This window comes from Pyrgilauda ruficollis, unplaced genomic scaffold (assembly GCF_017590135.1).
Source record: "Pyrgilauda ruficollis isolate IOZ18807 unplaced genomic scaffold, ASM1759013v1 scaffold144, whole genome shotgun sequence".
NCBI lineage: Eukaryota > Metazoa > Chordata > Aves > Passeriformes > Passeridae > Pyrgilauda > Pyrgilauda ruficollis.
The window spans coordinates 1,000,090-1,027,684 of NW_024512988.1; the positions used below are offsets into that span (position 1 = coordinate 1,000,090).

Here is a 27,595-nt window from a genome sequence, read left to right on the forward strand (position 1 = left end):
TGCTCAAAAAGAAAAAAAAAATATTCTTTCCTGTGGTGACATCTCTCCCGCTAAAGAAAATTGAATTTCCAGGTTCCAAGGGGGTGGTTTAGTTGTGAATTAGCTCCATTTTCCTCTAAACACCCTTGGAGAAGAATTCTCCTTGAACTAAACTCAGGAAAATCTGGAGTAAAAGCTCTGACTGCAAGGGAATTCCTCCCAAATCAAAATGCTGCCAGAAAAATAAAAAAAAACAAACTTTGCCCTCAAAACCCTCTCAGTGTTTCTTTCTCTCTGCAGACTCTGCCCTTCCATCTCTGCCTTCATCTCAGCTTTTCACTGCTTTGTAAGGTTGTTTTGTTTTTTTTTCACACTGCACTCTATTAATCTTCCTGAAAATCAGACAGCTGATCACAAACACAGCAAATCAAATTATCCACCAACCCCCTTCCCATCCCCAGCACCTCCACCAGGCACCCTCTGATGGGTACTTTACATGAGGCCACAGGGCCTCATAAGGATGAATGTCTTTTAATTAGACACAAACTGAGCTAATTTAGGGTTATTAGAGGTGATCTGCAAATTTATTCAGCAACTAACAGCTTTTTGGACAAGGAATTTCCATGGAATATCAGCAGCCAGAGAAGCAGAGCCGCGTCCAGCACACACCAGGTGGGACAAAACCACACCAGGTGATTTTTGGATCATCTTTTCCTCACAGAGAAAGGGGAAAAAGAGCTGAAAATAGATTAATTTCACTTTTTCTTGCCATAATTTAGAAACCAGCAGGGAAAACAAAGCCTGGGTGTTGCCAAACAGAAATGGAATTGTGGGCAGAAGGGAAGGTGAGGAGATGCCCAAACTCTCAGGAAGGTGAAATCCAAGAGCCTTTCAGCTCCAGACTCACCCGGATTTTTCCCACTGGAAAAAAAAAAAACATTTCCCATTTACTCACTGGAAAAAAAATCCAACTTTTTTACACCACTTGCCCTCACCCCACTGTCCAGCCCCTTTCCCTCAGTGCACAGCCAGCCTTGAACAGAACCTGGGACATCTCCAGCTCCTTCTCCCCACCAGTTTTGTCTTTTCCAAGGACTTTTTTTCCAGATTTTGGAAAAAAATGGGAAAAAAAAAATCTATTTTTTTCCCCAGGCTTTGGGAAAAAATGGAAGAAAAAAACTCGGATTTTTTTCCCAGGTTTTTGGGGGAAAAAGGATTTTTTTTTTTCAGGTTTTGGGATTTGGTTTTTGAATTTTTTCCAGTCTGGGGACACCGGGAGGGACCTGCTGGGATAAAACCCAGCTCAGGGACAGAGCTCACACACGGGGACGTGGGGGAGGTACCTGGCAGGGTATAAAACCCAGCCCCGGGGACACCGAGAGGCAGGGCTGGGACACGCTCACCTGGCTGCTCTCCTTGGGATGAAAAGCCAAAGGGATGTAGAGTTTTCTGCTGCTTTTAAGGAGAATTTCTCTTTCCCCTCGGATTTACCCGTGCAGGAGATGCACGAGGTGAGCAGTGCAGGGAGAAACAGGGATTTGGGAAGGCTTTGGGGAAATGAGAGGAATATCAAGGGCTGAACCAGGGATTTGGGAATGTTTTGTGAAGAGAAGAATCAAGGACTGAATCAGGAATTTGGGAATGTTTAGAGCACAGAAGCATCAAGGACTGAATCAGCAATTTGGGAATGTTTAGTGCAGGGAAGCATCAAGGACTGAATCAGCAATTTGGGAATGTTTAGAGCACAGAAGCATCAAGGACTGAATCAGGAATTTGGGAATGTTTAGAGCAGAGAAGCATCAAGGACTGAACTAGGGATTTGGGAATTCTCAGTGCAGAGAACAGAAGCATCAAGGACTGAACCAGGGATTTGGGAATGTTCAGTGCAGAGAAGTATCAAGGCTGAACCAGGGGCTCTTGCACCTCTGCTCCACAGGAATATTTTCAGCCCAGGCAGAGAGGGAGTTGCAGCTGCCTAACGCAGGGTTAGTGTGACAGGTGACGGTGACAACCTGCCCTGCTCTTGGGGACTGCTGGAGAAGGCACACCCAGCCCCCAGCCAGGGGCAGAGCAGCTCAGGAGAAACAGAGAAGAGGCCAACAGGACATCAGAGAGGAGCCGTGGAGCTCTGTGCTCCTGCATCCAGAGGGATGGAGCTCGGCTGGGGCTGGAACGGCTCCCACCAGAGCCCACCTGGGCACGGCCAGGGGCTGCCGAGCCCCAACCTGACGGTGCTGCACACCCGGGACGAGGAGCTGGCCAAGGCCGAGGTCGGGGTGCTGGGCACCATCCTGGCCGTGGCCACCGTGGGCAACGCGGGCGTGCTGCTGGCCATGTACCGGCTGAGGAGGAAGATGAGCCGCATGCACCTCTTCATCCTGCACCTGGGGCTGAGCGACCTGGGCGTGGCCCTGTTCCAGGTGCTGCCGCAGCTCCTCTGGAAGGTCACCTACCGCTTCCTGGGGCCCGACCCCCTCTGCAGGGCCGTCAAGTACCTGCAGGTGCTCAGCATGTTCGCCTCCACCTACATGCTGATGGTGATGACCCTGGACCGCTACCTGGCCGTGTGCCACCCGCTGCAGTCGCTGCAGCAGCCCGGCCGCCAGGCTTACACCATGATCGGGGCCACCTGGCTGCTCAGCTGCCTGCTCAGCCTGCCCCAGGTGTTCATCTTCTCGCTGCGGGAGGTGCGCCCGGGCTCGGGGGTGCTGGACTGCTGGGCGGATTTCGGGTACCCGTGGGGAGCGCGCGCCTACGTCACCTGGACCACGCTGTGCATCTTCGTGCTGCCCGTGGGCGTCCTCAGCGTCTGCTACAGCCTCATCTGCCACGAGATCTGCAAGAACCTCAAGGGCAAGACCCAGAGCGGCGCCCCTGGCACGGGGGCAGCGGCGGTGGGTGCCCCTGCCAGGCCTGGCTCCGGAGGGAAGGGCGGGCAGCCCTCGCGGGTGAGCAGCGTGCGCACCATCTCCCGCGCCAAGATCCGCACGGTGAAGATGACCTTCGTCATCGTGGCCGCCTATGTCACCTGCTGGGCGCCCTTCTTCAGCGTGCAGATGTGGTCAGTGTGGGACCACGATGCTCCTGATGATGGTGAGTGGTGAGGGGAGTGGGGCACAGAGCCCCGGGAATGCCAGGAATGCAGCTGGGTTTTTAAGAAATAAGAGCTGTCTGTCGTCTTGTCATTTAAAAATAAAAATCATGGGGAAGGCTACAGGTTTCCTCCCCTGTAATGCACAAAATTTCCTCTCCTGTAAATGTATAAAATACAAAACAGGTTACTTCTCCTGTAATGCACAAAATTTCCCCTCCTGTAAATGTATAAAATACAAAACAGGTTTCCTCCCCTGTAATGCATAAAATTTCCTCTCTTGTAAATGTATAAAAGACAATACAGGTTTCCTCCCCTGTAATGCATAAAATTGCCTCCCCTGTAAATGTATAAAATACAATTTTCAGAGTCAGGTCATTCCTTTCAGAAAAAAACACTGAAAAGTGATGATTTCTGGCCATCATCCATAGGGATGTGCTAAGACATCTTTGCCTCATGTGTGTCTTTCCTCTCCTCCAGGGATTTTAGAGGTTTCAGAAGTGGATTTCTGAGTTCATATGTTGAATTTTTTTCCCCTGTAAATCTTCAGTAGTTTTCCTAACTACTGAAGTAGTACTATAGTATACTCCTAGAAAAGGGGACTTCCCCCAAGATTGAAAGTGCTCTGGGAGGTGCTTTGGGCAGCAGAGAGGTTGAAGGAAAGCCCAGAAGCTGCTGGGTCTCACCTCCCAGAGGATGTGCTCCAGCACACTGGCACTGCAGAACCTGGAGGGTTCAGGCTCTGCCAGCTTTCCATCCCCCAGGAATGCCAGCGGGATGGGAATGTGAGCCAGGAGAGCCCCCAGCTCTGCCCACTGCCCAGCCTGACCCTGCCCAGCCCCTGGGGATGTTTCACCTCTCTCTCTTTCCTCTCCAGAGTCCACCAACGTGGCTTTCAGCATCACCATGCTGCTGGCCAGCCTCAGCAGCTGCTGCAACCCCTGGATCTACCTGTTCTTCAGCGGGCACCTCCTGCAGGACGCCGGGCGCTGCCGGGGCTGCTGGGGCCGCCCCCGGGCCGGGCTGCGCAGACCCAACTCCACCGGGAGCCTGTGCAGCAGGAAAACCACGATCCTGAGCCACAGCCACCAGGCCGGGCTCCCCCTGAGCGGGGACAGCGCCAGGGAGCTGTACCCGCCCTGCGACGAGGCCCTGACGGAGTCGGGCACGCTCTAGGCTGCGGAGGTGGCAGCTGTGACACGGCCAGGTGTGACACGGCCAGGTGTGACACGGCTGGTGTGACACGGCCAGGTGTGACACGGCCAGGTGTGACACGGCTGGTGTGACACGGCTGGTGTGACACGGCCAGGTGTGAAACTGCCAGGTGTGACACGGCTGGTGTGACACGGCTGGTGTGACACGGCTGGTGTGACATGGTGAGGTGTGACACGGCCGGTGTGAAACTGCCAGGTGTGACACAGTCAGTGTGACATGGCCAGGTGTGACTCTGCCCGGTGTGACTCTGCCCGGTGTGACTCTGCCAGGTGTGACACTGCCAGGTGTGACTCCGCCAGGTGTGACACCGCTCGCTCTCGCTGCAGAGCGCGCTCTCCCCACCTGGTGGCTCCGCGTTTTGCAGAAACCGCGCTGTTTCACCCAGAAAAGCGTCGCGTCCGCCTTGTCCTCGCTGCCCTGTGTGCCGGGGATGGACAGAGCCCCTCCGGCCGCTGAGCACAGCATCCACCCCCACCCGTGTTTAGGGAAACCTCTGGCTGCAGCCTCCGGGGAGGGATCCTGCAACCTCTGGGATCAGGGGATCCTGCATCCTCCGGGAACAGGAGATCCTGCATCCTCCGGGATCAGGGAATCCTGAACCCTCCAGGAAGGGATCCTGCATCCTTCAGGATCAGGGGATCCTGCAATCTCCGGGAAGGGATGCTGCAGCCTCTGGGAAGAGGTCCTGCACCCTTCGGGAACAGGGGATCCTGAACCCTTCGGGAACAGGGGATCCTGCACCCTTCAGGATCAGGGGGTCCTGCACTCTTCGGGAACAGGGGACGCTGCATCCACAAAATCCTCCTGGAGGGAGCGGACTTTTGTGTTCCCAGCTGCCAGCAGAGCAGCCGGAGCACGGCGGGCGGCAACGCGGCTCCATCTGCCCCAGAGTCGCCGCCGCTTCCTCCTCTCGCATCCTCGGGGCGTTGCTGGCCGAGCGGACAGCGGGGACAGAGCTGTCCCCCTGCGGGGCTGCACAGCTCCTGTGGCCTGGAACTGCTCCCCTGCCACCTCCCCCGGGCCAGGGACGGGGCTGTCGCGTCCCCTGGTGCTGGGCACAGCTGTCCTGCACCACGCTGTGCCTGCTGGAGCGCCCCAAATGCGGCACTGGCACCCCCGAGGAGCTGCTGGGAGCAGCCCTGGCCCTCCTCCAGCTCCGCCGGGCACATCCTGCTCCCCCCGTGCCCTCTTCCCATCAGCTCTGCTCCAGCCCCATCCTGTGCTCAACATCTGCTGCATCCCAGGGAGCTGCTCTCACCCTGCTGCTGCTTTTGGCTGATTTTGCAGGGATCAGGGGCGCAAACCCACCCGGGGCTCAGGGAGCAGGGAACCCGCTTCTCCTGCAGTCTCAGCCTGGCCCCTGCCCTGCTCCTAGGAGCTGTTTTGTGCAGGAATAAATCATGGATGAGGCAGGAAAGAGCATCCATTAGCTCAGTCGAGCTCAAAAGCTGCTGAGGGTGATGCACAGGTGGCCCAGCAAAGGTTCCAAATTCCCTGCGAGCCATGGGCACTATTCCTTCCACTATCACAGGCTAAAGCTGTAAAAATAAAACATTAAGAGTAAAATATTTTGAAATCTTCAATATTTTCACTTTTTAATCGCCAGGCATTTGAATCAGATTTCTCAGAAGCTTCCACTCACTGGTTTTGGCCTCACCTCCAGTCCCACAAACCTCTCCCGGGTTTTCCAATGTTACCCAGGAATTGTTGGGGTTTTTGGAACATTTTCCTTCACGTGCCCTTCGAGCTGGGCCAGATTTGCACCACAAGGTCATGAAAGCAGGAGTGCCTGGCTCCCCGTGCCACTGATCAATCCCAAGTCAATTATCTCACAACCTTTCATTAAATCACAGCACTACTGAGCCCGTTTAAAATGCACTTGCGGCAGCTCCAGCCCTGGGAAGAGGAGGCAGCAGCTCCATCCCTCCCTGTGCTGGGAGGCAGCAGCTCCATCCCCCTCCCAGAGCTCCCACTGGGCATTGTTCTCATTCCCAGGCACTTTGGAAGTTTATTTCTGGAAAATTCAGAAGTAACAAAATGCAGAGTGAGGAGCAGGGACATGGCCCAGGTGGGGAGAGACAAACCACAGTATCTGGAGTGGGGACAAAGCAGGGAAAGCAAAAGGTGGGAGACAGGGAGAGGAAAAAGGCAGTGGAAAAAATGTATTTAAAAGGATTTTATGAGGCTGATGAGCAAAACAACAACACTGAGAGGAGCTGCCAGCCAGCTCAGTGCAGGTTTGAGGATCTCTGCATCTCCCTCCCTGAACTGCCCATTTTGAGAGGCAAGGAGGGAATGTTTCTTTTGCTTTCATGAAACGAGGGAAAAAGGGCCATGACACAGAAGTGGAGAGCTGATTGCAGCCTGGCTGGGAGGAACCCTCCCCTGCCCCACCCCACAGCCCTCAGGAACAGTGGAGCCTTTAAGGAAAAGCCAAGGAAGCTGTGCCTGCGGGCTGGGGTGGTACAAGTGCTGCAGCCCGTGCCAGGCAGTGCCCCAGGGGAAGGGGACAGTGCCAGCTGTGCAGCTGCTGGGGGCTCTGGGCACCTCTGAGCAGCAGTACCCTGGTGTGGCAGCTTCACCCTGGTGTGGCAGCTTCACTCTGTTGTGACAGCTTCACATCAGTGTCACAGCTCCACATCAGTGTCACAGCTTCACCCTGGTGTCACAGCTTCACCTCGGTGTACTCCACACCCCTGGATGCCCTGGGGCTGGAGAAGGGCCAGAAATGTGTTTTCCTCTTCTTTGGGTCCACGTTGACATAATCCATCCCAGTCTTCACGTTCTCGTAGTCCTGGGCAGAGCCTCGCTCGTGGCTTTTCCCTGGGAACACCAGGGATGTGTAATTGATGGTTTCCCCTGAGCTAGGGCCCTGCAGGAGCAAAATGAAGCCCAGGTCAGGCCCCAGCACCCACTCAGGAGCCTTTGTCCTCGAGCCCATGCACCAGTTCAGGGAATCATGGAATGGGTTGGGTTGGAAGGGACTTTATGCCCATCCCCTTCCCCCTGCCATGGTAGGGACACCTTCCACCATCCCAGGCTGCTCTAAGCCCCATCCAGCCTGACCTTGGACACTGCCAGGGATCCAGGGGCAGCCACAGCTGCTCTGGGCACCCTGTGCCAGGGCCTGCCCACCCTCAGAGAGAAGATTTTGTTTCCTAATTTTCCTAAAGTGCCCAGGAATGCTTCCCTCTGAATGGGGGACACTGGAATGCTGCGTGTGACAGGGGACAAGAACCACCCCAGACCATCCCAGGCTGCTCTAAGCCCCATCCAGCCTGACCTTGGACACTGCCAGGGATCCAGGGACAGCCACAGCTGCTCTGGGCACCCTGTGCGAGGGCCTGCCCACCCTCAGAGAGAAGATTTTGTTTCCTAATTTTCCTAAAGTGCCCAGGAATGCTTCCCTCTGAATGGGGGACACTGGAATGCTGCGTGTGACAGGGGACAAGAACCACCCCAGCCCTTATCTATGGAATTTCAATGTGGTTTGATGGATTTGCCCCTCCTGATGCTGCTCCAGAGCTGGACACAGCACCAGGTGGGCTGGGGATGATTTGCCTGTGGTACCTGAGGGCAGGAAGGGTTGTCTGAGTCCTCCGAGGTGTCTGAGGATGTGTCACTGCTGGATGTGCTGTGTCCTTAAAAACAGGAAACATTTACCACCCCAGCACTTCCCAGAGGGTTACAGGGGGAAAAAAGGATCAAGGGAGAAAAAGCAAACATGCTTAGAAGTGAAATTGTGATCCACAAAGCATCAGTTTGATCCCTCCCAGCCTCACTTCCCTGGGAGAAACTGGCAGGGAGAGCCCAGCTGGATGGGAACAATGGGAACAGGAGGCAGCTCCTGCTTGGCCCTTCTCCCACCCCGGGGGTGTCCAGAGCTCATAAGGAAGAGACATCACACAAATGCCACCCAAAAATTCCCATCCCTGTGCCAGGAAAACACCCCATTGCTGCAGAGCCCCTTACCTTCGTAGGCTGGTGATGGTGATGGTTTTTGTGTCCCGGGTTGTTTTTGTGTCCCAGGCTGTTTTTGTGTCCCAGGCTGTTTTTGTGTCCCGGGCTGTTTTTGTGCCCTGGGGTGTTTTTGTGCCACGTCCCCTCCTGGCGCTGAGGCTGGAGCTGGGGTGGGGTGAGGGCTGGGATGCTCCCCTGGGCTGCTGCTCTCCTGCATCCTGCAGGAATGCTGGGCTGTGACCAAGAGGAGAGTGAGCCCTGGTCCCTGCTGTGCCCAGAGCACCCCACCCTGCTCCAGCAGCCCCAGTGCAAACCAGCCCACCCCAAAAGAATGATTGCTGTGCACTGGAGCAGGCTCATATCCATCCATTCAATTACTGAGATGATCCAGGGCCCTGTTCTCCCCACAGGAGAGGCTCCAGTGACAAATCACAGTGTCAGGGCCTCGTCTTGCAAGTTTGGAATGATTTTGACCCAAAGCAGAGCTGGGCTCTGTGCAAATGTGAGCAGCAGTTGGTGTGAAAGAATTCCCTGCTAGAAATTGAGGCTTGATCTGAATTAATACTGTGAGCTGATTCTTGGTATTTTCCCAGCACTTTGCTAAAATAGCAATAAAAGAAAACGGTTTTGAAGAAACACAAGGTTGTACAACGCTCACTGATGTGTACAACCATGTCACCCATGTCACCACAGCTCACAGCCAGCCCAGCCCAGCCCTGCCCTGCCCCTTTCCCATCCCACACCCACCCCAAACCAGGAAATCACCAGGGAAAGCCATTTTTAATTACCAATCTTCCTGCTGAGCATGGTGTAAAGGGCCAGCAGGAGGAGAGGGTAGAGGATCAAAGTGACAAGTGAGGTGACAGCAGGAATCCAGCTGAACAAGAGAAAACCATTCAGTCTCAGTGAAATCACCAAATTCTTTTCAATCCCCCCATGGCTTCAAGGCACATTTTAGACTCAGATTTGCTGGTAGCTTTCAGTTTTGCTTTTTGGTTTGGGGTGATGTGGCCCAAAATGAGGAGCTTGGTTTTCAAGAATGATTTGAGTTCCTTGCCCCTCGTTTTTGGGGCCTGTCCCCAGAAGTGTTTTCAAAAGCCTCCAGAGAGGGCATGTGGTGCTGGAGGGGAGAGAGACATGACAGATATGATGGAATTATAGAACTGTGGAATGATGGAATGGGTTGGGACCTTTGAAGGTCACCCCCTGCCATGAGCAGGGACATTTTCAGCCACCCCCAGCCTGGCCTGGGGTGGTCCCAGGGGTGCTGTGAAGGGCTCTGTGCCCCAGGGTGCTGCACTCACCACGCACAAAGGCTCATCCTCCTGCTGAGGCGTCTCCAGGGCCTGGGGGGACATAGACAGGCAGCAGGACCTGCTGGCAACCAAAAAAATGGTCCCACTGAGCCTCACGCTGCTCCACAGGAGCTGGAGATCAGGCTCAGCACTTGGAAGCAGCGGTTGGATGTGGCAGATGTGAAATAAAGGTTTTTTATTTTATCCCAGCCCTCCCCCTGTGAGAATCCCTCTGGTTCACACCCTCACAGAGCCATGGGCTGTCCCTTATCACTGAATTCATGGCTTTATACATGCTCATATCTGAGACTTGTCTGGACTTTCTGGGCTCCACCACAACAGAATTGAAATTTGTTCTTGCTTTAATTGTCCCTCATGGTTTGTTTTGTTTTATTTTCCTTTTCTCTTCTTAATCCACCAAAAAGAAAAAAAAAAAAAAAAAAAAAAAAAAAAAAAAAAAAGGAAGAAAACTAGAAGATGAAGAAAAAAAATCCATGGAAAAAGTAACCAAAGGAAGGTCGTGGGTTGCTGTGAGACTCTTGTATCAGTGAAGGTCCAGACAGAAATATCAGAGGCCCTCCAACACCTCAGTGTCTGAAACACCTCGTATTTAATACTGTGAGAGCTTCAACCCCTCTGAGGTTAAGAGGGTTTAAGGCAGAAAATCAGAAAACACCAATGCCTGGGCTGGGCCCCTTGGCCTGGGACTTCTGGACATAAGAGATTTATAAAAAAAGATAGGGGTGTTCATTTTGTAAAAATAGCAGTGGCCTATTCCTTTTGTGAGCTTTCACTTGCAAAAAAAGCACTTTAAATCCTCTCTCAGTGTTATACACTCGCTATTTATAAATGGCTGATAGGGAGAGATCTTCAGCTGAGGCTTTGATACAGTGATTAAAGCAGCCATGATAATTTGATTGATAGGCTGATGGATAAATTGATAGAGCAAAGGCATTATCCATCCTGTGGAACAGATTCTATCATTTCCTCTATGACACATTTCTGAGCCTAATTCATCAAAAGCTTGTCTGATAACCACCAATCTCCTGCAAAATTCCACTCAGGCAAACAGTTTGATGACTGCCAAGCTGAAAGTTCATTTTTTGCAGAAATGTTCCCCCTCCCTTACTGAATAAATCTGTCCCCAAATAGCCTTCTCAAAGGGCTGCCACTCTTGAAAGGCTCATTTCCTACTGTGGGGCAGGAGACGCTGCTGCAGCAGCAGATAAGGATCTGAAAAATGAGCTGTTCAAAAGGAAATTGCAAAATAAGCCCCAAATCCAACTATCAGCAGCTTCTGTGCCGAGGTGGGCATGGCGAGATGGAGGCACAGATATCGGGTGGGTACCGAAAAATCTGATTTGAGACAGCAGCCAGTGAGAGCCTGGCACCAAACGTGCTTTTTTGGGGGCCTCAGGGAACTTCTGTGAGCCTGCAGCCTCCAGGACTTCAACCCTTTCTCAAGAAAATGCTGAAATCAAGGCTGGCAGGGAGCTGCTCCTTGGCCGGGCAGCGAGGGTCAACCTGAGGCATCTGTGCTCAGCTAAACATGACTGAAAGCTCCAGAACAACCCAAATTATTTTAATCCCACTTGAGTCAGGCCCAGCTGGCTCACTGGAGCTCAGGATGGCACCAACACGTGCCCAGGGGGATTCCCAGCCCAGCTCTGCTCCCGCCGTGCCACCCTCTGCTTCGCGCGCCATCGCGCCCAGAGCGCGGTGCCCAACGCGGGCTTACCTGGGCTCAGAGCTTTCCAGCCTTCCCTTCCCCACGGCTCAGGGCAGCTGGGGCCCTGCAGGCAGCAGGATTTGGGGCCGTTTCAGCAGGATTTGGGGCCGTTTCAGCAGGGTTTGGGTGCAGAGCAGGGTCTGGCAGTGCGGCCGTGCCGGATGCGGTCACGCTCTACCCCCAGGTCGGAGACACCAAGGAGCTCACACGAGTTCCATGACACCTCCCCTCTGTCAGCAGCCTCATTTAAATATATTGGGGTGTTTCTCTGCTGTTCTGCAGCTGTTTTGCTGCTGCACCCCTCCATCAATTCTCTGTCTTTCAGCAGCTTTGTCCCAAAATTCAGCTGAGCTTCCTTGGAGCCAAGAGGTGCTGGGGGAGCTGTGCTCAGTTCAACTCAGCTGCCACCCAAAACGAGCTCTGGGTGCTTCCAAGCAAACATTTTCCACAGGGATGAAGCATTTTACACCGCCTGGCTCCATGGCTGCTGGGGGTGGCTGGGCCTCCACATGCCCACACTCTGGAAAATGTTCTGCAAGCTTTGGGGTGCAAGCAGCAGCCTGGCAGATCCCATCCTGAGAGTTCCCAGGAGGTTTGGGGAGTGCTGGCTGCTGGTTTATAGGAACTGTGGGGTTTGTAGCTCTGGAGGTGCCCTGGCAGAAAGGAACAAGAAATTCCCTTTTTTTCAAGGTGCCTGACTCACGGTGATGGTGCCTGCTCGCCTTTCAACATCCCCACCAGCCCGCAGCAATCCTGTCCCAGGGACATAACATCCCAAAGAATCCCCCTGGATCATCTAAAAGCAAAAGGAAGATTTCAAAAAGCATCACCTACCCCTGGAGCAGCATCACAAGTTGGCGTCACTTCACAAATTCCCCTTCATCCCTGGGTCTGCTCCCACCAGCTCCATCAACAGATGTTGGTCCTGCTCCCCTCACAGCTGCTGCACCCCAGGTAAATATTTCGGGGTTTATTTAACTGAAACTTGCTTGTTTGTTGATTTTTTTTCAGGTGAGAGTTTGCTGGTGCAGCGCTTTCAAGTGCTCGGTGGTGGATAAACAGATTAACAGGTGGGAGAAGTGTCTGATAAAGGCAGGAAAAAAGGGTTTTTTACAAAACACTGCTGGGGCACAGTGTGAATCAGCCAGGGCAGTGGCTCCACTAAAGGAAATGTGTAAGAAGGAACACAGATAACACATTTTTAGCCTAAGAACAGGTTTTTTAAATAAAGAAAGTGCTTCACACAGAGCTGGTGACAGGTATTTTTTCTGCCCAAGGGGCAAAACCCATTTCTGATCCAACTGTGTGGCCCTGGAGGGGTGGGACACAGCTGGGGACAGCCCCTGCCTGGCAGAGGCCATTCCTTTCTTACCAGGCTGGGATGTTGCAGGAGCTGGGGTCACCTTTCCTCAATTTCTCCAGAGCAGCACAGGCTGGCCCTGCCAAGCTGAGCGACACCAAGGCTTGGAAATTGGGCATCTCCTCCCTCTGCATTCCACACATGGAGGTACAGCTGGAATATGTACGAAACAGAGCCTTTTTGACCCAATTTTCTGTGCAAATCCAGCCCGGTTGCTCCCAAAACATAGAGGGAAAAAAAACCCTTACCACTTTGTTCTACTTCAAATAACAATTTTGAAGTGCTCCTAAGAGTTGAGCTTTTAAAATTGCTTCTAAAATAACTCAAAAGTCGAAATAGATTTGCTTAGCTGCAAAAATTTCTAAATGAAAGGTCTGGCCTCGTTATGACTTTCATCTTCATATTTTAATGCTGAATCCGCTGCCAGGAGTTTGCAGATTATGATGATCCAATTGGGGGATCTTTTCCACAAAATAAACTATTTCACTTAAAGTGTTTGGCATGTCTGTGCTGCTGCTCACCCTCATGTTTATCTCCAAAGCCCAGTGACCCTTCAGGCTGGGTTTTCTGATAGGATTTTCGGGTTATAAACCATGTCTGGAACAATCCACTTGCTGTTTTCAGCTTATCTGGCACTTGCTGCAGCTGCTTTTGTTTTAGGAAGTTTCTTTCTAATCCATGAATATGTGATTAGGACAAGGAGGGAGGCTGGTACATTAAACTGCATCTCAAAAGGGGAAATAGAGAATAAATTTGTATAAAAGCCACTCGTTAAAAAAAAATACTGCAGCGTGGGGGAATGCAGGGAATTTTCATTTGTTTTGAAAAAACAGCTGCATTTGCCATCGGCATCAACTGTGCTGTGCCCAACATTTTCCTGCTCACATCGAGAAATATTTGGTGGATTTTTTAAAGCTTAATCTGCCCACAAAGCTGGGGGGAGAAGGCGCCTGGCAGCATCTCCAGGGATGGGGACACAAGATCCCGGAGACAGCAGGACGTGACTCAGCTGTCCCCAGGCACCCTCGGTACCTGTGCCTCACAGATGAGGACTTTAATTTCCTGGGCGAGGGCTTTAATGAGATAAAATTTAATTAGATAAAACAGACTCGCTGGGACAAACAAAAAATTGATTAGCACGGTGCTAAAGCCTGTTCATCACGTGAATGGGGCTCGCTGAGCAGAACACCCCCTTTAGCACCCAAAACCATGCCAAAACCATGGAAAATAAGGACAGCATGGAAAATAAGGGCCTGGGAGATGGTGGCAGCAGGAAAACCCTCGCCTGCCCCTACTCGCTCCCCCCATGTCTGAAGGCTTTATTTGTTCATCAGCATTTTCTGTTTGCACTCGCTGAGGCTTTAATGAGACCCGTCCTGGGTGAAACAAAACTCCCAGGGGACGAGCCCATTAGTGCCTGCACAGCACCAGGGAGCTGTCTCCCTTGGAAAGCTGCTCCTTCCCAGCCTTTGGAAGGGAAAGTTGAGGATTCCCGAGCTGTTCATCATCACTAATTAGTCTTTGCCTTTTAAAATTAGGTTAGTGGCCGATGGTACAAACACATCCCTTTCCTGCACCTCCCTGCAGCTGCCGGGCTTTGGGGCACCCCACGGCCATGGCAGCTCCCCAGGGTGGGGCTGTGGGGTGAAGGAGAAGGGAAATGTTCCTCTAAAGCATTTTGGGGGGTTTCCACCCCTGGATAAGGAGCTGGTGCTGGGATGGGAACTGGTGCTGGGATGGAGAACCCATTCTGCTCGCTCTCAAGTGGGACCTCCTGCCCCAAAATCAGCCAAACCTGCCCCTACCCAGCTCCCACAGGCCCCCCAGCACCGTCCTCACCCAGAAAAGCAAACGTGACCCCGGAGTGCCCGCTCAGCCTCGCCTGGGCCGTGGTCTGTGATTCATCGTGGGAGCCCGAGCCCAGTGTTGACTCTGGCAGGGCTGTTATCGAGCTTGGCACCGTGGGTATAAGAGCGGCACCACGGCGGGCACAGCACCGCGGCGGGCACTGCCAGCATCCACGCCATGAGGCGCCTGCTGCTCCTCGCCACGCTCTGCCTGGCCCTGGCCAGCGCCCTGAGGAGGTAAGGGGGTCCCCAGTGTCCCCAGGGTCTGGGGGGTTCATTGCCAGGGCTGTGACGGGTGGCAGAGCTCAGCCTGTGCGGGAGTGGTGGCACCACGCTGGCATTTCTGGGTGCTCCGTCCCTCTGGGCAGAGCCTGGCAGCAGCAGGAGGGGCTGCGAAGGGGTTTGTGCAAGCAGGGAGGGCAGAAAGAACCAGTCTGGATTCCCCTTGGCTCTGCTCACCCTGCCCAGCCCCAAGGTCCTTTCCCTCTGTGGCATCGGGACAGTGACAGCCTGTGCTGTCACTGCCAGGGCCTGGGCGCTCTCCTGCCAGCTCTGGCCTTGATTTCCTGTGCCATAAAACACATCCAGTGCCCCTCTTCTGCTGTGCCTCGGCTGGAAATTGTTGCAGGGCGGGGATGTGGGCTCCGAACCTCCATCCTGGCAGTGCCTCGGGGTAGGGGCACAGGACATGGGCAGCATCCAGGGGAGTGACCAGGACCCTGAGGGTGGGCAAACAATCTGGGGCAGCACCCACAGGAGTGCCCAGAACCCTCAGGGTGAGCACAGGATGTGGGCAGCACCTCCATGAGTGCCCAGGGCCCTCAGGGTGGGCACAGAAACATCAGGGTGGGCACAGCACCTGCGGCAGTGCCCAGCACCCTCAGGGTGGGCACAGAAACATCAGGATGGGCACAGCACCCATGGCAGTGCCCAGGACCCTCAGGGTGGGCACAGCACCCACAGCAGTGCCCAGGACCCGCAGGATGGGCACAGCACCCTCAGGATGGGCACAGCACCTGCGGCAGTGCCCAGCACCCTTAGGGTGGGCACAGCACCCACGGGTGGGCACAGCACCTGCGGCAGTGCCCAGCACCCTCAGGGTGGGCACAGCACCCTCAGCGTGGTCACAGCACCCACAGCAGTACCAGAGCCCTCAGGGTGGGCACAACGCCTCCATGAGTGCCCAGCACCCTGAGGGTGGGCACAGCACCCTCAGGGTGGGCACAGCAGCCAGGGCAGTGCCCAGGGCCCTCAGGGTGGGCACAGCACTCTCAGGATGGTCACAGCACGCAGGGCAGTGCCCAGGGCCCTCAGGGTGGGCACAGCACCCTCAGGGTGGGCACAGCACCCGCGGCAGTGACCGGCCCTTCCCCGCAGGGTGCCCCTGAGCCGGCGCCGCTCGCTGCGGAAGCTGCTGCGGGAGCGGGGGCAGCTCTCGCACCTCTGGAGGGCCCGGGGCGGGCCGGACGCGAGCAGCGAGGACTGCGCCGTCTTCGCGGAGACCAACGAGCCCCTCATCAACTACCTGGACGTGAGCAGGAGGCACAGCGGGCTGGCAGCACCCTCAGTTTACCCGAGCAGTGCCCGAGGCCCAAGCGCTGCCCAAACCCCACGGTTCCAGGCAGTGCCCGGCGTGCCAGGGCTCGCTGCCCGCCCGGCCCTTTGTCCCCCGGGATGTGAGGAGGAGGACAAGCGAGGGCATTCATGGCAGGCACTGCCAGCCCCTTCCCTCCCTGCCGCCTTCTGCCCGCCTCCCTGGGGACAGATTTACTCCAAAATTCAAGTTATTCAGGGCAGAGCCCCCCGCAGAGATGGAGGGAGCTCCCCAGGAGAATCCCATTCCCCAGTTCCCCTGTCCCCAAAGCCCTGCCTGGTGATGAGGGTTCCCTCAGGGCCCAGCCTTGCCTGGAAGAGGCAGAGGCCTGTACCCAACATGCTGCCTTTTGTCCTCAGTCCCCACTGTTGTTCCTTAAATATTTGTCTCCTTTATTCCACCTGGCACGGCACAGATCAAACACTGAGCCCCATCCGTGCCCTGCAGACACCCCAGGCTCTGTTTTGCTGGTATTTCTGGCTGTGCTGGTGGCTCACGGTGTTCTCTGCCTCCCTCTTTGGCAGATGGAGTATTTTGGGCAGATCTCCATCGGGACACCCCCCCAGAATTTCACCGTGGTGTTCGACACAGGCTCCTCCAACCTCTGGGTGCCTTCTATCTACTGTGTCAGCAAAGCCTGTGGTGAGTGGGGAGCCCCTGACCCCAGAGAGGCCACGAGCCACCAGCCCCAAGGCCATGGGGACCCTCCTAACAGAGGTGACAGAAATCCAGCAGTGAAAGCAGGAGTGACAGCTCAGCAGGGGACAAATGTGGCTTTTTGGGGCTGTCAGGGACCAGCTAGCCCCAGAAAGCCCAGAGGGACCAGAGCATCCCCGAGCAGCCCCAGGGCTGTCCCTGAGCCCAGTGGGAATTCAGGAATGGGACTGAATCCTGCTGGGAAATGGGGAATGGGACTGGATCCTGCAGGGAGTTGGGGAATGGACTGGATCCTGCAGGGAGTTGGGGAATGGACTGGATCCTGCAGTTCCATGGGAATGCTGCTGGCTGTAACCAGGGACAGCAGCGCTCATCTCAGGACTGAGATGCTGAAATGCTGCTGATCCTGCTCCCCCTAACAGCCCTTGCACCCTTCATCAGACTGAAATGAGAGAGGTTTTCTCCCCTCTCAAAACTCCAGCAGGTACCTCAGCAGAGCCCCCCATAACCAGGAGTTTTGGTGACACTATGCTGTGCCATCATTTTGCCTCACTGGGGGCTCCTGTCACCTGTGGCAATGCAAAAAAATTACATTTCTGGTGAAGGATCCCATTTCCTTCCCCAGCTGAGCACAGCAGGTTCCAGCCAACCCAGTCCAGCACCTACCAGGTGATAGGGACCCCTTTCTCCATCCAGTACGGCACCGGGAGCCTGACGGGGATCATCGGATCCGACCAAGTAGCCGTGAGTGACCTTTGGGTTGCCCTGCTCTTGGACAATGTGCCTGGGACTTGCCCACGGGCTCGGCCCCCCCACAGAACCCCCTCCTCCCTGCAGGTCGAGGGTCTGGCCGTGAGCAACCAGCAGTTTGCAGAGAGCATCAGTGAGCCGGGAAAAACCTTCCTGGATGCTGAGTTCGATGGGATCCTGGGGCTGGCTTACCCCTCCCTGGCCGTGGATGGGGTCACCCCTGTCTTCGACAACATGATGGCCCAAAATTTGGTGGAGCTGCCCATTTTCTCTGTCTACATGAGCTCGTACGGACATGGCTTTGCTCTGGGATGTTGCTTGGGGTCTGGCATTGCTTTAGGGAGCAGGAGGAGCTGCTAAAATACAGATATTTTACTGAGATCATGAAGTGGGGTTTGGTACCAGATTGAGCATTGCAGACCTCTGGCCTTGCAGCACTTGTGGGGAGAAAGTTGGGGTAAATTCATGCTGAATAGACAAAATCCCTCATGTGTCTTGCTCCTCCTCCTCCCTGCAGGAACCCTGACTCCCCCCAGGGAGGAGAGGTGCTTTTTGGGGGCTATGACACCTCCCGCTTCACGGGCACCCTGAACTGGGTGCCAGTCACCCAGCAGGGCTACTGGCAGATCCAGCTGGACAAGTGAGTGGTGCTGGGCCGGGAGGGAGGGCAGGGCTGGGCTGGGCTGGCAGAGCATGACAAATCCCTCCTGCTCCTTCTCCCCTCTTCCAGCATCCAGCTGGGTGGGACAGTGACCTTCTGTGCCAACGGCTGCCAGGCCATCGTGGACACTGGGACGTCGCTCATCACGGGCCCCACCAAGGAGATCAAAAAACTGCAAAACCTCATTGGGGCTGTGTCTGTGGATGGAGAGGTGAGAGCCAGGGTGGGGACAGGAGGGGACAAAGCCTTGGGGACCCTTCCCTGCTGGAAGGGACCCTCCTGGGCAGCCCCTTAGCCCCCGGTTCTGTTCCAGTACACTGTGGAGTGCAGCAACCTCAGCGTGATGCCTGACCTGACCTTCACCATCAACGGGCTGCCCTACACGCTCAGCGCCCAGGCTTACACCCTCGTGGTATGGCTGTGCCTCCCCCAACCCCAAATCCCAGCTGCTCCAGTGGCAAAGGTGGCCCAGCCCCATGCCAGGAGCTGGCAGTGTGTCCCCACGGGTGACAAACCCCGCCGGTTTCTGCTTCGCCACCGTTCCTGGGTGTTTCCATGTGCACGAGGCTCTCGGCTTCATCCCCAGCTTTGCACTTCTCCTCCCCCAGGAGTACGCTGATGGCATGGCCTTCTGCACCAGTGGCTTCCTGGGCAGCGACATCCCCCCTCCCACAGGACCCCTCTGGATTTTGGGAGATGTTTTCATCCGTCAGTTCTACTCTGTCTTTGACCGTGGGAATAACATGGTGGGGTTGGCCCCTGCTGTCCCTTAGGGCTGTGACATCCGTGGGGCAGGAGAGGAACGGACCTTGGCAGGGCAGTGGATGTCACTCCTCAGTGTCTCCAGGGGGCTGAAGACACCCAGGGATGCAGTGAAGAGTCCAGCAGAGGTTCAGTCCACACCAGGACACTGTGATATAAAAATGTCTCGAGCAGATCTGTGATCTGCTCTGCACATTCCCTCTTTTTGAATCCTGAGCCAATAAAAGTATCAATAAACCCAAACTTCTCATGCTTCTGTCAGCAGCAGCCCAGCAGAAACGCTACACATCTCAAAGGGGGTTAAATCCTCCTTGCCCATGTCCTGCTCTCCTCCCTGGGTGATCCATGGCACTGCCAGGGCTGCACTCCCAGCCTGGCTGGAGTTTCCCTGGGATTTCCACAGGAGCAGAAAGAAGGGGATGCTTGGCCCAGGTAGAGCAGAAGTCCCTGGAGGTGGCTGTGGCCATCCCTGAGCATCCCAGGGCCAGGGCAGGGGCCGAGGGAGCACTGGGAATGCACCTTTCCTCAGCTGGGGCTGGTAAACAAGAAGGTAACAAGGAGACAGGAAAGACCCTGGGGCTCTTTCTGTGCCACAAAACTCCTGGAGCCACCGGTGATTTCCAGTGAAATTCGCTTTGATTCCCTTGGGGAAATCACAACACAATGTGCTTGATGTATCCTTGAAGCAAAAAGGGCAAAGCAGCTGCTGAGCCCTGGGCTGGCCTGGCTCAAAGTGTGGGGGGCTGGCCACGGGAGTCCCCAGGAGTCACAGTGGCACACGTGACTTGCTGACGGGAGTGTGACAACGCACGAGTGGCAGTGGCTCACGAGTGATGCACCCTGAGGCAGCGAGAAAGGGAAGCACAAAAAAGGTTATTTTTATCCAGGCCTTTGCTCTGTTTCCCCCACTGACCCTGAAGCGAGGCCGGCAGTGCCAAGGCTGAGCTGCTGGAGTGTCCACGTCCCAGCCCAGCCTGGTGGCTGCTCCATCCCTCCCGGAGCAGAGCAGTCTTCAGGGCTGGCTCTGGGAGCTCTGGAATATTCAGATCTGGTTGTAAACTTTGTGGCTGAGCCCTGTGGTTTGCAATAAAGGGAGATATCTGCCTTGCCCAGAGGTACTGATTGTGCCGCTGACCAGTGTGGGCTCTGTGACGTTTCCTGTGTTGACTTCACCCCTGCTGCAGTCCCAGATAAGGTGCTGGAGCTGCTGGACAAAGGTCTTCTGTCCCTTTTCCACCTTAACCCTTAGCATGCCAAGGTGCTGCTGAGCATGAGCCCAGGGGCTGGGCGGGGGAGCATCCAGCTCCCCCAGCATGACAGGGGCCACCCAGTGTCCCCAAACAGCAGCTGGCAGTGAGAGCTGGCCTGGCCTGGAGTTGCCCAGGACTGCTCTGGTGCTGTGTTTTTGGGATTTCAGGGCATTCCATGCCCTCTTTACAGGTTTAGGGGGGAAGTTGCTCAAACAAATATGAGCATCCCAATAAAGAGCGACCCTGCTGTTCCCCAAGGAGGCTGAACTGCACAGGGAACACTTGGATGTCCTTTGCTTCCTTCCCTTTCCCTCACTCCCACGGCCCTGCAGGGCACAGCCTGTCCCCATAAGCCTTTCCCCCAGCTGTGTCAGCCCCAGCCTGGGTTTCATCACCTTCCTCACAGTCACAGGCCACAAAACCCACGCCTTTTCCTCAGAACTGCTGATGTGGGGGAGCAGCCAGGACAGGAATGAAGCTGTGGTCGCTGGAGCTGCTGAGTGACGCCTTGGCCATCACCTCCTCCCCACCACTGCTCCCACTGCCCTCATCCAGGCAGAATCTCAGCCCAGGGGGGATTAGGAGAGCAGGAGCTTTGGGAAAATCCCTTTTCCTGTGAAATCAAACAAAAGCCAGAGATAAGGCTGATGTACCCTGGTGGGTACAGCCACCCTGGCTAAAAGCAGAAGTGGCCATGGGCATCAGCTGCAGTTTGGGATTGACCACAAACCCCAGCCCCAGCAGCATGAAGAGGCTTCGATCATCTGATAGGGTGAGCAATCCCCTGTCCCACCAGGGACATGCGAGAGGAATGAGGGCAGAAGTTGTTGTGGGGGGAGGTTGAACAAGAAATTCTCTGTGCAGGAGCAAAGGTGAAGCAGGATGATGAAAAGGGGCTAAAAACGGGGATTAGGAGAGAGCTGCTGCAGGGAAATGTCAGCCTTTTACCCACCACTGGTGAGAACTGGCTCAGGTTGTCCTGCCTCAGCCCAGCTCCTCCCAGCGCCTGCCCTCTGGGGGAAAAAACAGATTTTTCTGGCCAGACAGGTCCCAGAATTACACCTGGAGAAGAGGGGGAGGAAGATTTGTCCTGCTGGGTGCAGTGATCCTCCCTGAGATCCCATCAGGGTCTGCAAGGGGAAAAAAAAAAAAATCTACAAAAATGCTGGAAGTAGAAAAGCAAAAGCCAGTGGTCTTGGAGGGATCCCAAAACCTGGGCACGGGGACCACCATCAACTGGGGGGCTGCTGGTTCAGGATGAGGGAGGGTTCACAGATGGGGGACACCCTGCTCCCACTGCACAGCCCAAATCCTACAGAATGCTTGGCAAAGGCACAGGACCTGCCCTTGCACGTTGGGAAGCAGAGCTCTGCCTTCACGGCCGTGGCCAAGCAGGTTCTCCCACTCCAAAGAGCCCTGGGCACCCGCCTGGTGCTGGGGTTTCTCCATGGGGGCAGCTGAGATCCCCAAAATCCCATTTACTGATTGAACACATGCTCCTGCGGATGTCACGAGCTCTGTCCCCTCTTTTTGGGATGTCTCTGGGGTGCCCGTGCTGCTTGTGAGGGCTGGGTGGGACCCCTGCGGGCTGGGGGCTGCAGGGATGTGGCACCGAGGGGCTGGAAATGCTCGTGGTCCCCACCCTGCCCCTCTCCTCCCTGGAAAAGGAGACGAAGTCACACTGAGCTCCTCAGAGGCATCCCAGCCCCTCCTCACCCGTGTCCAGCTCCTAAATCCGCTTATCCCATCCCACGATATCAGAGCAAAGTCCGGCATGGCTCCAGGGATGCTGCCACAGCCCCGCCCGGCTTTTGTCCTCATCCCTCAACAATTCCCCAGCGGGGACGCAGATAAAAGGTCCCGGGGCGGTGGCAGAAAGGAACCGAGGGGATTCTGAGCCAGAGGAGAGGCCAAAAGTCAATCCCAAACTCCAGCAGCGCAGGAGAACCTTGTTCTCCTTCCCCATCGGACCCCGAGCCGGGGACACTCGGCAGAGCCGGGAATCGAGGGCGAATCCATGGACATCCCAGCGCCCGCCCGCGGCTCCTCCAGCCCCGCCGGCATCTCGGCCCCTTTCTGCTGATGTCACGGAGCGGGGCCCCGCAGCCGCCTTCCCGGGGAGGGCAGGGATCGGCCGCCCCTTCCCGGATCCTCCTCTCTCGCCTCTCCCCTCCCCGGGCCGGCTGCAGCGGAGCCGGGAGCCGCGGCTGCCCGGCAGGTGAGTGTCCGCAGGTGAGTCCTGGGGGCAGCCGAGACCCGCGGAGCAGCAGCGAGGGGAAACTCCATTTTGAGTTTAGAAACATCTGGCCTCCCAAAAAAGCTGGCGAAAACACTGGGAAGTTTGTGTGTGCTGAGACACGAGGCTGTGTCTGTGCCCAGGATGCTGCCCGCGGCTGGGCACGGCTGGCAGAGGGGGCAGGGGGGCTGGAGCCTACAGCTGGGAGCTCCCCGCTGGTGTTCCAAGGGGAATGGTGCAGGGCTGGCCAGCGCATCAGGGAAAAATGCAGGGACGAGGCTGCCAGGGTTTCCATCCGTGTCTTGACCGCCGGTGTCGGACGCTGCCGTGGGGATGGGGCTGCTGGGGGATGCTGGTGCCACCTGACGAGGGGGTTTCGGGGGTTCTGGCCAGGCTCCGAGCATGTGGGGACACTGGGACATAATGGGGACACATCCTGGAGGGACATTTCGGGGTGCTCCTGGCCGGGGATGCTCCCTGGGCTGTGCTTGAGGCACCAAGGAATTCCTTCTGGCTGGGCTCTTCTTTAATAAATTTAATTTTCACCAGGACCCCAGGCTTGTGTGCCAGGCCTAGGGGGAGGGACTGCGCTGGAGAGGGGGTGGGAGAGGCAGGGAAGTGGCTCCCAGCAACTTTGGATGGTGATGAACCGGCGAGTCTAGGCGTGCTGCGGCTCCTCGGGAGCGGGCGGGGACGTGGGCTGGGCTTGGCATGGGGGTTTTCTGTCCCCGCCGTGCCTGGGACACAAGTGCTGGCATGGCACGGGCCTGATGCTGGCACGGCGAGGGCACAGCGACATCCCGGGGTGGCAGCAGGGACAGGACTCCAGGGTGCCATCCCCACAGCCCCGTGAGCCCCTCTCGCCCCACAGGGCCTGTCCATGGATGCCAGCAAGAAGGTGGATCTGAAAATCATCATCATCGGAGCTCTGGGGTAAGGAGCTGGTGAGGGAGGGAAGCCCCCTGCGTGTGCTGGGTGTCCCCTGCCCACCCCAGCCTCACCAGTGCCCCTTTCCTTGTCACCAGTGTGGGCAAGACCTCCCTGCTGCACCAGTACGTGCACAAGACGTTCTACGAGGATTACCGCACCACGCTGGGCGCCAGCATCCTCACCAAGGTCCTCGCCGTGGACAGCACCCCCCTGAAGCTGCAGGTGAGCGGGGTGAGCTGGCACTGCCCGCAGTGCCCACCCTGATCCCAGCCCTGTGTGTCCCACCCTGGCCTGCTGTGCCCAAATGCCACCACGGTCATGAGGTGCAGAGCCCCATTTTCAGAGCTGATTTTCAAGATGATTTTCAGAGCCAATTTTCAGAGCCTGATTTTCAGAGCCCGATTTTCAGACCTGGTTTCAGAGTCTGATTTTCAGCATCCAGGAACTGCACTAGAATCCCACAGGAATTCTGGGGGCTCAGCACCCCCTGAAGCTGCTCCTCTGGGCTACAGCACCAACCCTGCTCCTGTCATGTGCCCTCCTCTGCCCTAGATCTGGGACACAGGGGGACAGGAGCGATTCCGGTCCATGGTGTCGACCTTCTACAAAGGCTCAGACGGCTGCGTGCTGGCCTTCGATGTGACAGACAGGGAGTCCTTTGAGGCCCTGGACAACTGGAGAGATGATTTCCTGGAGAAGGTCATTCCCAGGGAACAGGATTTCCCCATGGTGGTGCTGGGGAACAAGATAGACCTCAGTGACCGGCAGGTAAGGGTGGAGGAGGGAGAGCAGGATGAGCAGTGGTGGGGTCACCACCCCTGGAGGGATTTAAAATGTACAGATGGCACTTGGGGACATGGTTTAGTGCTGGGTTAATGGCTGGACTTTATGATCTTAAGGGTCTTTTCCAACCTAAACAATTCCATGATTGTATGACGGGGATGCTGTAGGGTCCTTCACCTCAGAACCAGCTTTTTCCCTACCCTCACATAAACCAGAGCTCCAGGCAAGGAGCTGCTGCCTCTCCCAGCACTCTGGGAGGGGATGAGCAACATCCTCGTGCTGCTCTTTGGGGCACAGACTGTCCCCAACAGAGGCAGCAGGAATGACAACCTCAGGCACTGCCAGCACCCTGTCACCCAGCAGTGCCTGGATGGGTGAGGAGGGTCCCCTGTCCCACCTCTGAGCTGTGGCTCACCTCCTGGATGGGTGAGGAGGATCTCTTGTCCCATCCCTGAGCTGTGGCTCACCCAGCAGTGCCTGGATGGATGAGGAGGGTCCCCTGTCCCATCCCTGAGCTGTGGCTCCATCCTCCCATCCCTCAGGTGCCCAAGGAAACGGCCTCAGCCTGGTGCAAGGAGAAGGACATCCCATATTTCGAGGTCAGTGCCAAGAACAACATCAACGTGGCCGAGGCTTTCGAGACCCTCGCGAAGCAGGCGCTGAGCACGGTGAGCACCCTCCAGCTCCGAGCTGTGCTGGGGGGGGAATTTGGGGTAAAACCGGGCTCAGCTGGGTCTGCTCTGACAGATCCTCCCGTGTGGAGCAGCTCCTGCTGCAAAGGAGAGCCCCGGGAATGAGAAACGCAGCAGTGCTTGATCCTAAATCAATAGGACTAGGAATTGCCGTGTGCTTTTCCTGCAGTGATGGGAGCCCACAGCGCGCCAGCACTGTCCTCTAGCGGCCGTGCCACGGGGACATTGGTGTCCCCAAGCCCAGCGCTAGGTGGCTTTTGCCTGGATTTTTTGCCGGTGACAAAGTCAGGGCTGAAGCGCCGCGCTCTGTCCGCGGGGCCGCCCAGGCTGGCTCGGAGCTGCGCTCACTCACCCTCTCCCTTCTCCGGTTCTCTTCCAGTATAAAGGGATTTTTGAGAGTTATTTAACCGACTCCATCAAGCTCACTCCCAACGACAAGCCCAAGCAGAGCTGCTGCTGACCCCGGGGCTGCTGCACCCCGCGATGCCCACGGCTGAGCCCTGCCCGGGGTCCGTGCCCGCTGCCCGCAGGGACTGGCAGTGCCAGGGCACAGGACGGCCACTGCTGGACACACCAGGGCCGGCTGCCTGCTCACCCCGGGATGTGCTGCTCTCCCGAGCCTCCCACTCTGCTCAGTGTCACGGTGGTGGCCCTGTCCCCCCTCGATCTGCGGCCGTGTGGCACCCGAGCGGGCGATGTCCCTGCGGTGACGGTGCCAGGGGTGCGGGCAGGGCTCCCGGTGCCTCTCCAGAGACCTTGGCACCGCGGGTGACCCTTCCCGATGCACAGCCTGGTGGCCCCGCGGCTCCCAGGGTGGCACGGGCTGCCCTGAGGGGACAGTTGGGGCTGGTGGCCTCGGTACAGGAGGTCACTATTCCGTGCCTCAGTTTCCCCTCTTCTCATGCATATCCCTCATCAAACACCTTCCCCCTCCCGCCTCACTGGGGAGGATTCTTATAAAAGCACTTTGTCAGGGATACTTTTTTTTTTAAAAAAAAAAGGAAATTAAATATTTCAGTTTATTTATATTCATGTGTTGTAAAATGCTCCCCAGGTCCTGCAGCAGAAAGGTGGGGTGGGGGCTCCAGACTTCCCTCCCTGAGCCTGTTCAGCTTCTCAGGGCTGGGGGATGCAATTTGGGTCTGGGGTTTTTTTTATATTATTTTAAATTTTTACATTTATATATTTATTTATATATATAATATATAAATAAATTTATATACTATAAATATAAATAAATATAAATAAATGTATAATATATATAAATTTATACATTTATTTTAATATATTTCTAATTTTTATATTATTTTAAATTTTAAAATTTATGTAAACTTTGGGTAGGGGCAGAGGAGGTGCGAAGTGAGTGTGCAGAGGTGGCGTGGGGACCTGGCCGAGGCGGCTGTCGGCAGAGGGAGCCCGCTGGGAGCAGAGCCCGGCTCTGCTCCCTTCTGCATCCACCCCGGGCACCTTCCAGCAGCTGGGGCTGTCCGGGAGCGGCCACCCTGTCCCCGCGCCATCTGGGGCTGCAGCATCCCCTGGCCAGGGTGGATGGACTCAGATTCCCAGGGAGGTCACCAGGGAGCTCCTGCCATCCCCCTCCAGACCCCCCCACTGACTGCAGCGGTGCCACAGAGCTTCCCGGAGGCTGTCCTGGCATCACCCGGGGACAGCACCCTCGGGGCCAGGGCAGCGGCTGGCAGGAGCTCAGGAAGGGAGAAACCTGAGCGAGGGCCGGGCACGGGGGGCGTGGGGGCTGCAGAGATGGGCTGGAGATGGAAATGGGGCTGGGACTGGAGATGGAGATGGGGCTGGAGATGGAGCTGGGGGTGGAGATGGAGATAGAGATGGAAATGGGGCTGGGGCTGGAGATGGGGCTGGGGCTGTACATTGAGCTGGAGCTGGGGATGGAGCTGGGGCTGGAGATGGAGATGGAGCTGAGGCTGGAGCTGGAGATGGGGCTGGAGTTGGAGCTGTGGCTGGAGCTGGAGCTGAGGCTGGAGCTGGAGCTGGAGATGGGGCTGGGGCTGGAGTTGGAGCTGGGTTCGGAGAGAACGGAGAGTTCCCACCCTCATCCTTATGCAACGCTCCGCCTGTTTATTTGGGCACCGGGCCGGGGAGAGGATTTGTCCCTTCCTATTGGAAGGAGAGGGGCATTAACTATTTCCTCGCCACGTTCTGGACGCCCTTTCCCCACCCGGTGCCTGCCCGGAGCCCCCCTCACACCCAGCATCCCCCGGCCCATCCCGGCCCCCGGCGGGGCTGTTGGGACCCGGGGGCTGGGCACTGTCCGTGCCAGCAGCGCTGCTGTTTCTCATCACACCCTTCCCCCAGCAGCTCCCAGCGCTGGCAAACAAGAACCTGATCTGTTCCAGTCCGGCACGCAGCAGTTTGGACAGCCCGGGCTGAGCAGGTCACACAAAGGCACTCAGGGGAGGGTGTGCTCCCTGAGCCGGGTTGGCAGCCCCTGGCACAGCCCAAGGTGCTGTGGGTGCTGGAGCCTGTGAGTGGCAGGAGCTGGAGCCGGGTGGGAGCTGCGGATTTGGCTCAGGGTCCCGCTGGATGCTCGGCACAGGGCGGGCAGGAGCCCCAGATGGGCTGGGGTCAGACCTTGAGCTGCAGGCACAGCTCTCTGCAGAGCCCCTGGGCAGGCTCTGGGCTCAAACTGAGCAGGGCCCCAGCACTTTGTGCATCATTCCAGACACGGGAATCCGGACTGTGAAGGATGCTGCAGTCTCAGCAGCTGGCAGAATCTCCAGTGGCATCACCACCGTGTGGAAATCCTGTCCAGCACACCTTGCAGATGT

The 27,595-nt window shown here is 56.3% G+C and overlaps 4 protein-coding genes across 5 annotated transcripts; 3 read left to right on the forward strand and 1 right to left on the reverse strand.

Annotated features, from left to right (window-relative positions):
* Positions 1-2,129: 2,129 nt before the first annotated feature.
* On the forward strand, positions 2,130-4,246 carry AVPR1B (arginine vasopressin receptor 1B). Its single transcript, XM_041460506.1, has 2 exons — positions 2,130-3,072; positions 3,948-4,246. Exons 1-2 carry the CDS (start codon positions 2,130-2,132, stop codon positions 4,244-4,246), a joined length of 1,242 nt encoding a protein of 413 aa, XP_041316440.1.
* Positions 4,247-6,950: 2,704 nt separating this feature from the next.
* On the reverse strand, positions 6,951-11,244 carry RHEX (regulator of hemoglobinization and erythroid cell expansion). Its single transcript, XM_041460508.1, has 6 exons — positions 11,157-11,244; positions 10,889-10,896; positions 9,557-9,591; positions 9,034-9,122; positions 7,824-7,926; positions 6,951-7,149 (listed from the first exon to the last, which is right to left on the reverse strand). The coding sequence occupies exons 1-6, from the start codon at positions 11,242-11,244 to the stop codon at positions 6,951-6,953; spliced, it is 522 nt and encodes a 173-aa protein (XP_041316442.1).
* A 4,613-nt stretch (positions 11,245-15,857) lies between these two features.
* Positions 15,858-18,911, forward strand: CTSE (cathepsin E). The gene is made up of 8 exons (XM_041460513.1): positions 15,858-16,007; positions 16,595-16,712; positions 17,353-17,471; positions 17,565-17,764; positions 17,995-18,117; positions 18,208-18,349; positions 18,452-18,550; positions 18,747-18,911. Exons 2-8 carry the CDS (start codon positions 16,595-16,597, stop codon positions 18,909-18,911), a joined length of 966 nt encoding a protein of 321 aa, XP_041316447.1. The 5' UTR covers positions 15,858-16,007.
* Positions 18,912-20,702: 1,791 nt separating this feature from the next.
* On the forward strand, positions 20,703-25,755 carry RAB7B (RAB7B, member RAS oncogene family). 2 transcript variants are annotated; one of them, XM_041460510.1, is made up of 7 exons: positions 20,703-20,922; positions 21,912-22,382; positions 23,258-23,319; positions 23,412-23,538; positions 23,869-24,084; positions 24,642-24,767; positions 25,171-25,755. In XM_041460510.1, the coding sequence occupies exons 2-7, from the start codon at positions 22,233-22,235 to the stop codon at positions 25,249-25,251; spliced, it is 762 nt and encodes a 253-aa protein (XP_041316444.1). In that variant the 5' UTR covers positions 20,703-20,922; positions 21,912-22,232; the 3' UTR covers positions 25,252-25,755. The 2 variants fall into 2 exon arrangements, with proteins under 2 accessions (XP_041316444.1, XP_041316445.1); XM_041460511.1 differs by lacking the exon at positions 20,703-20,922 and having other exon boundaries at positions 22,270-22,368.
* The last annotated feature ends 1,840 nt before the right edge of the window (positions 25,756-27,595 follow it).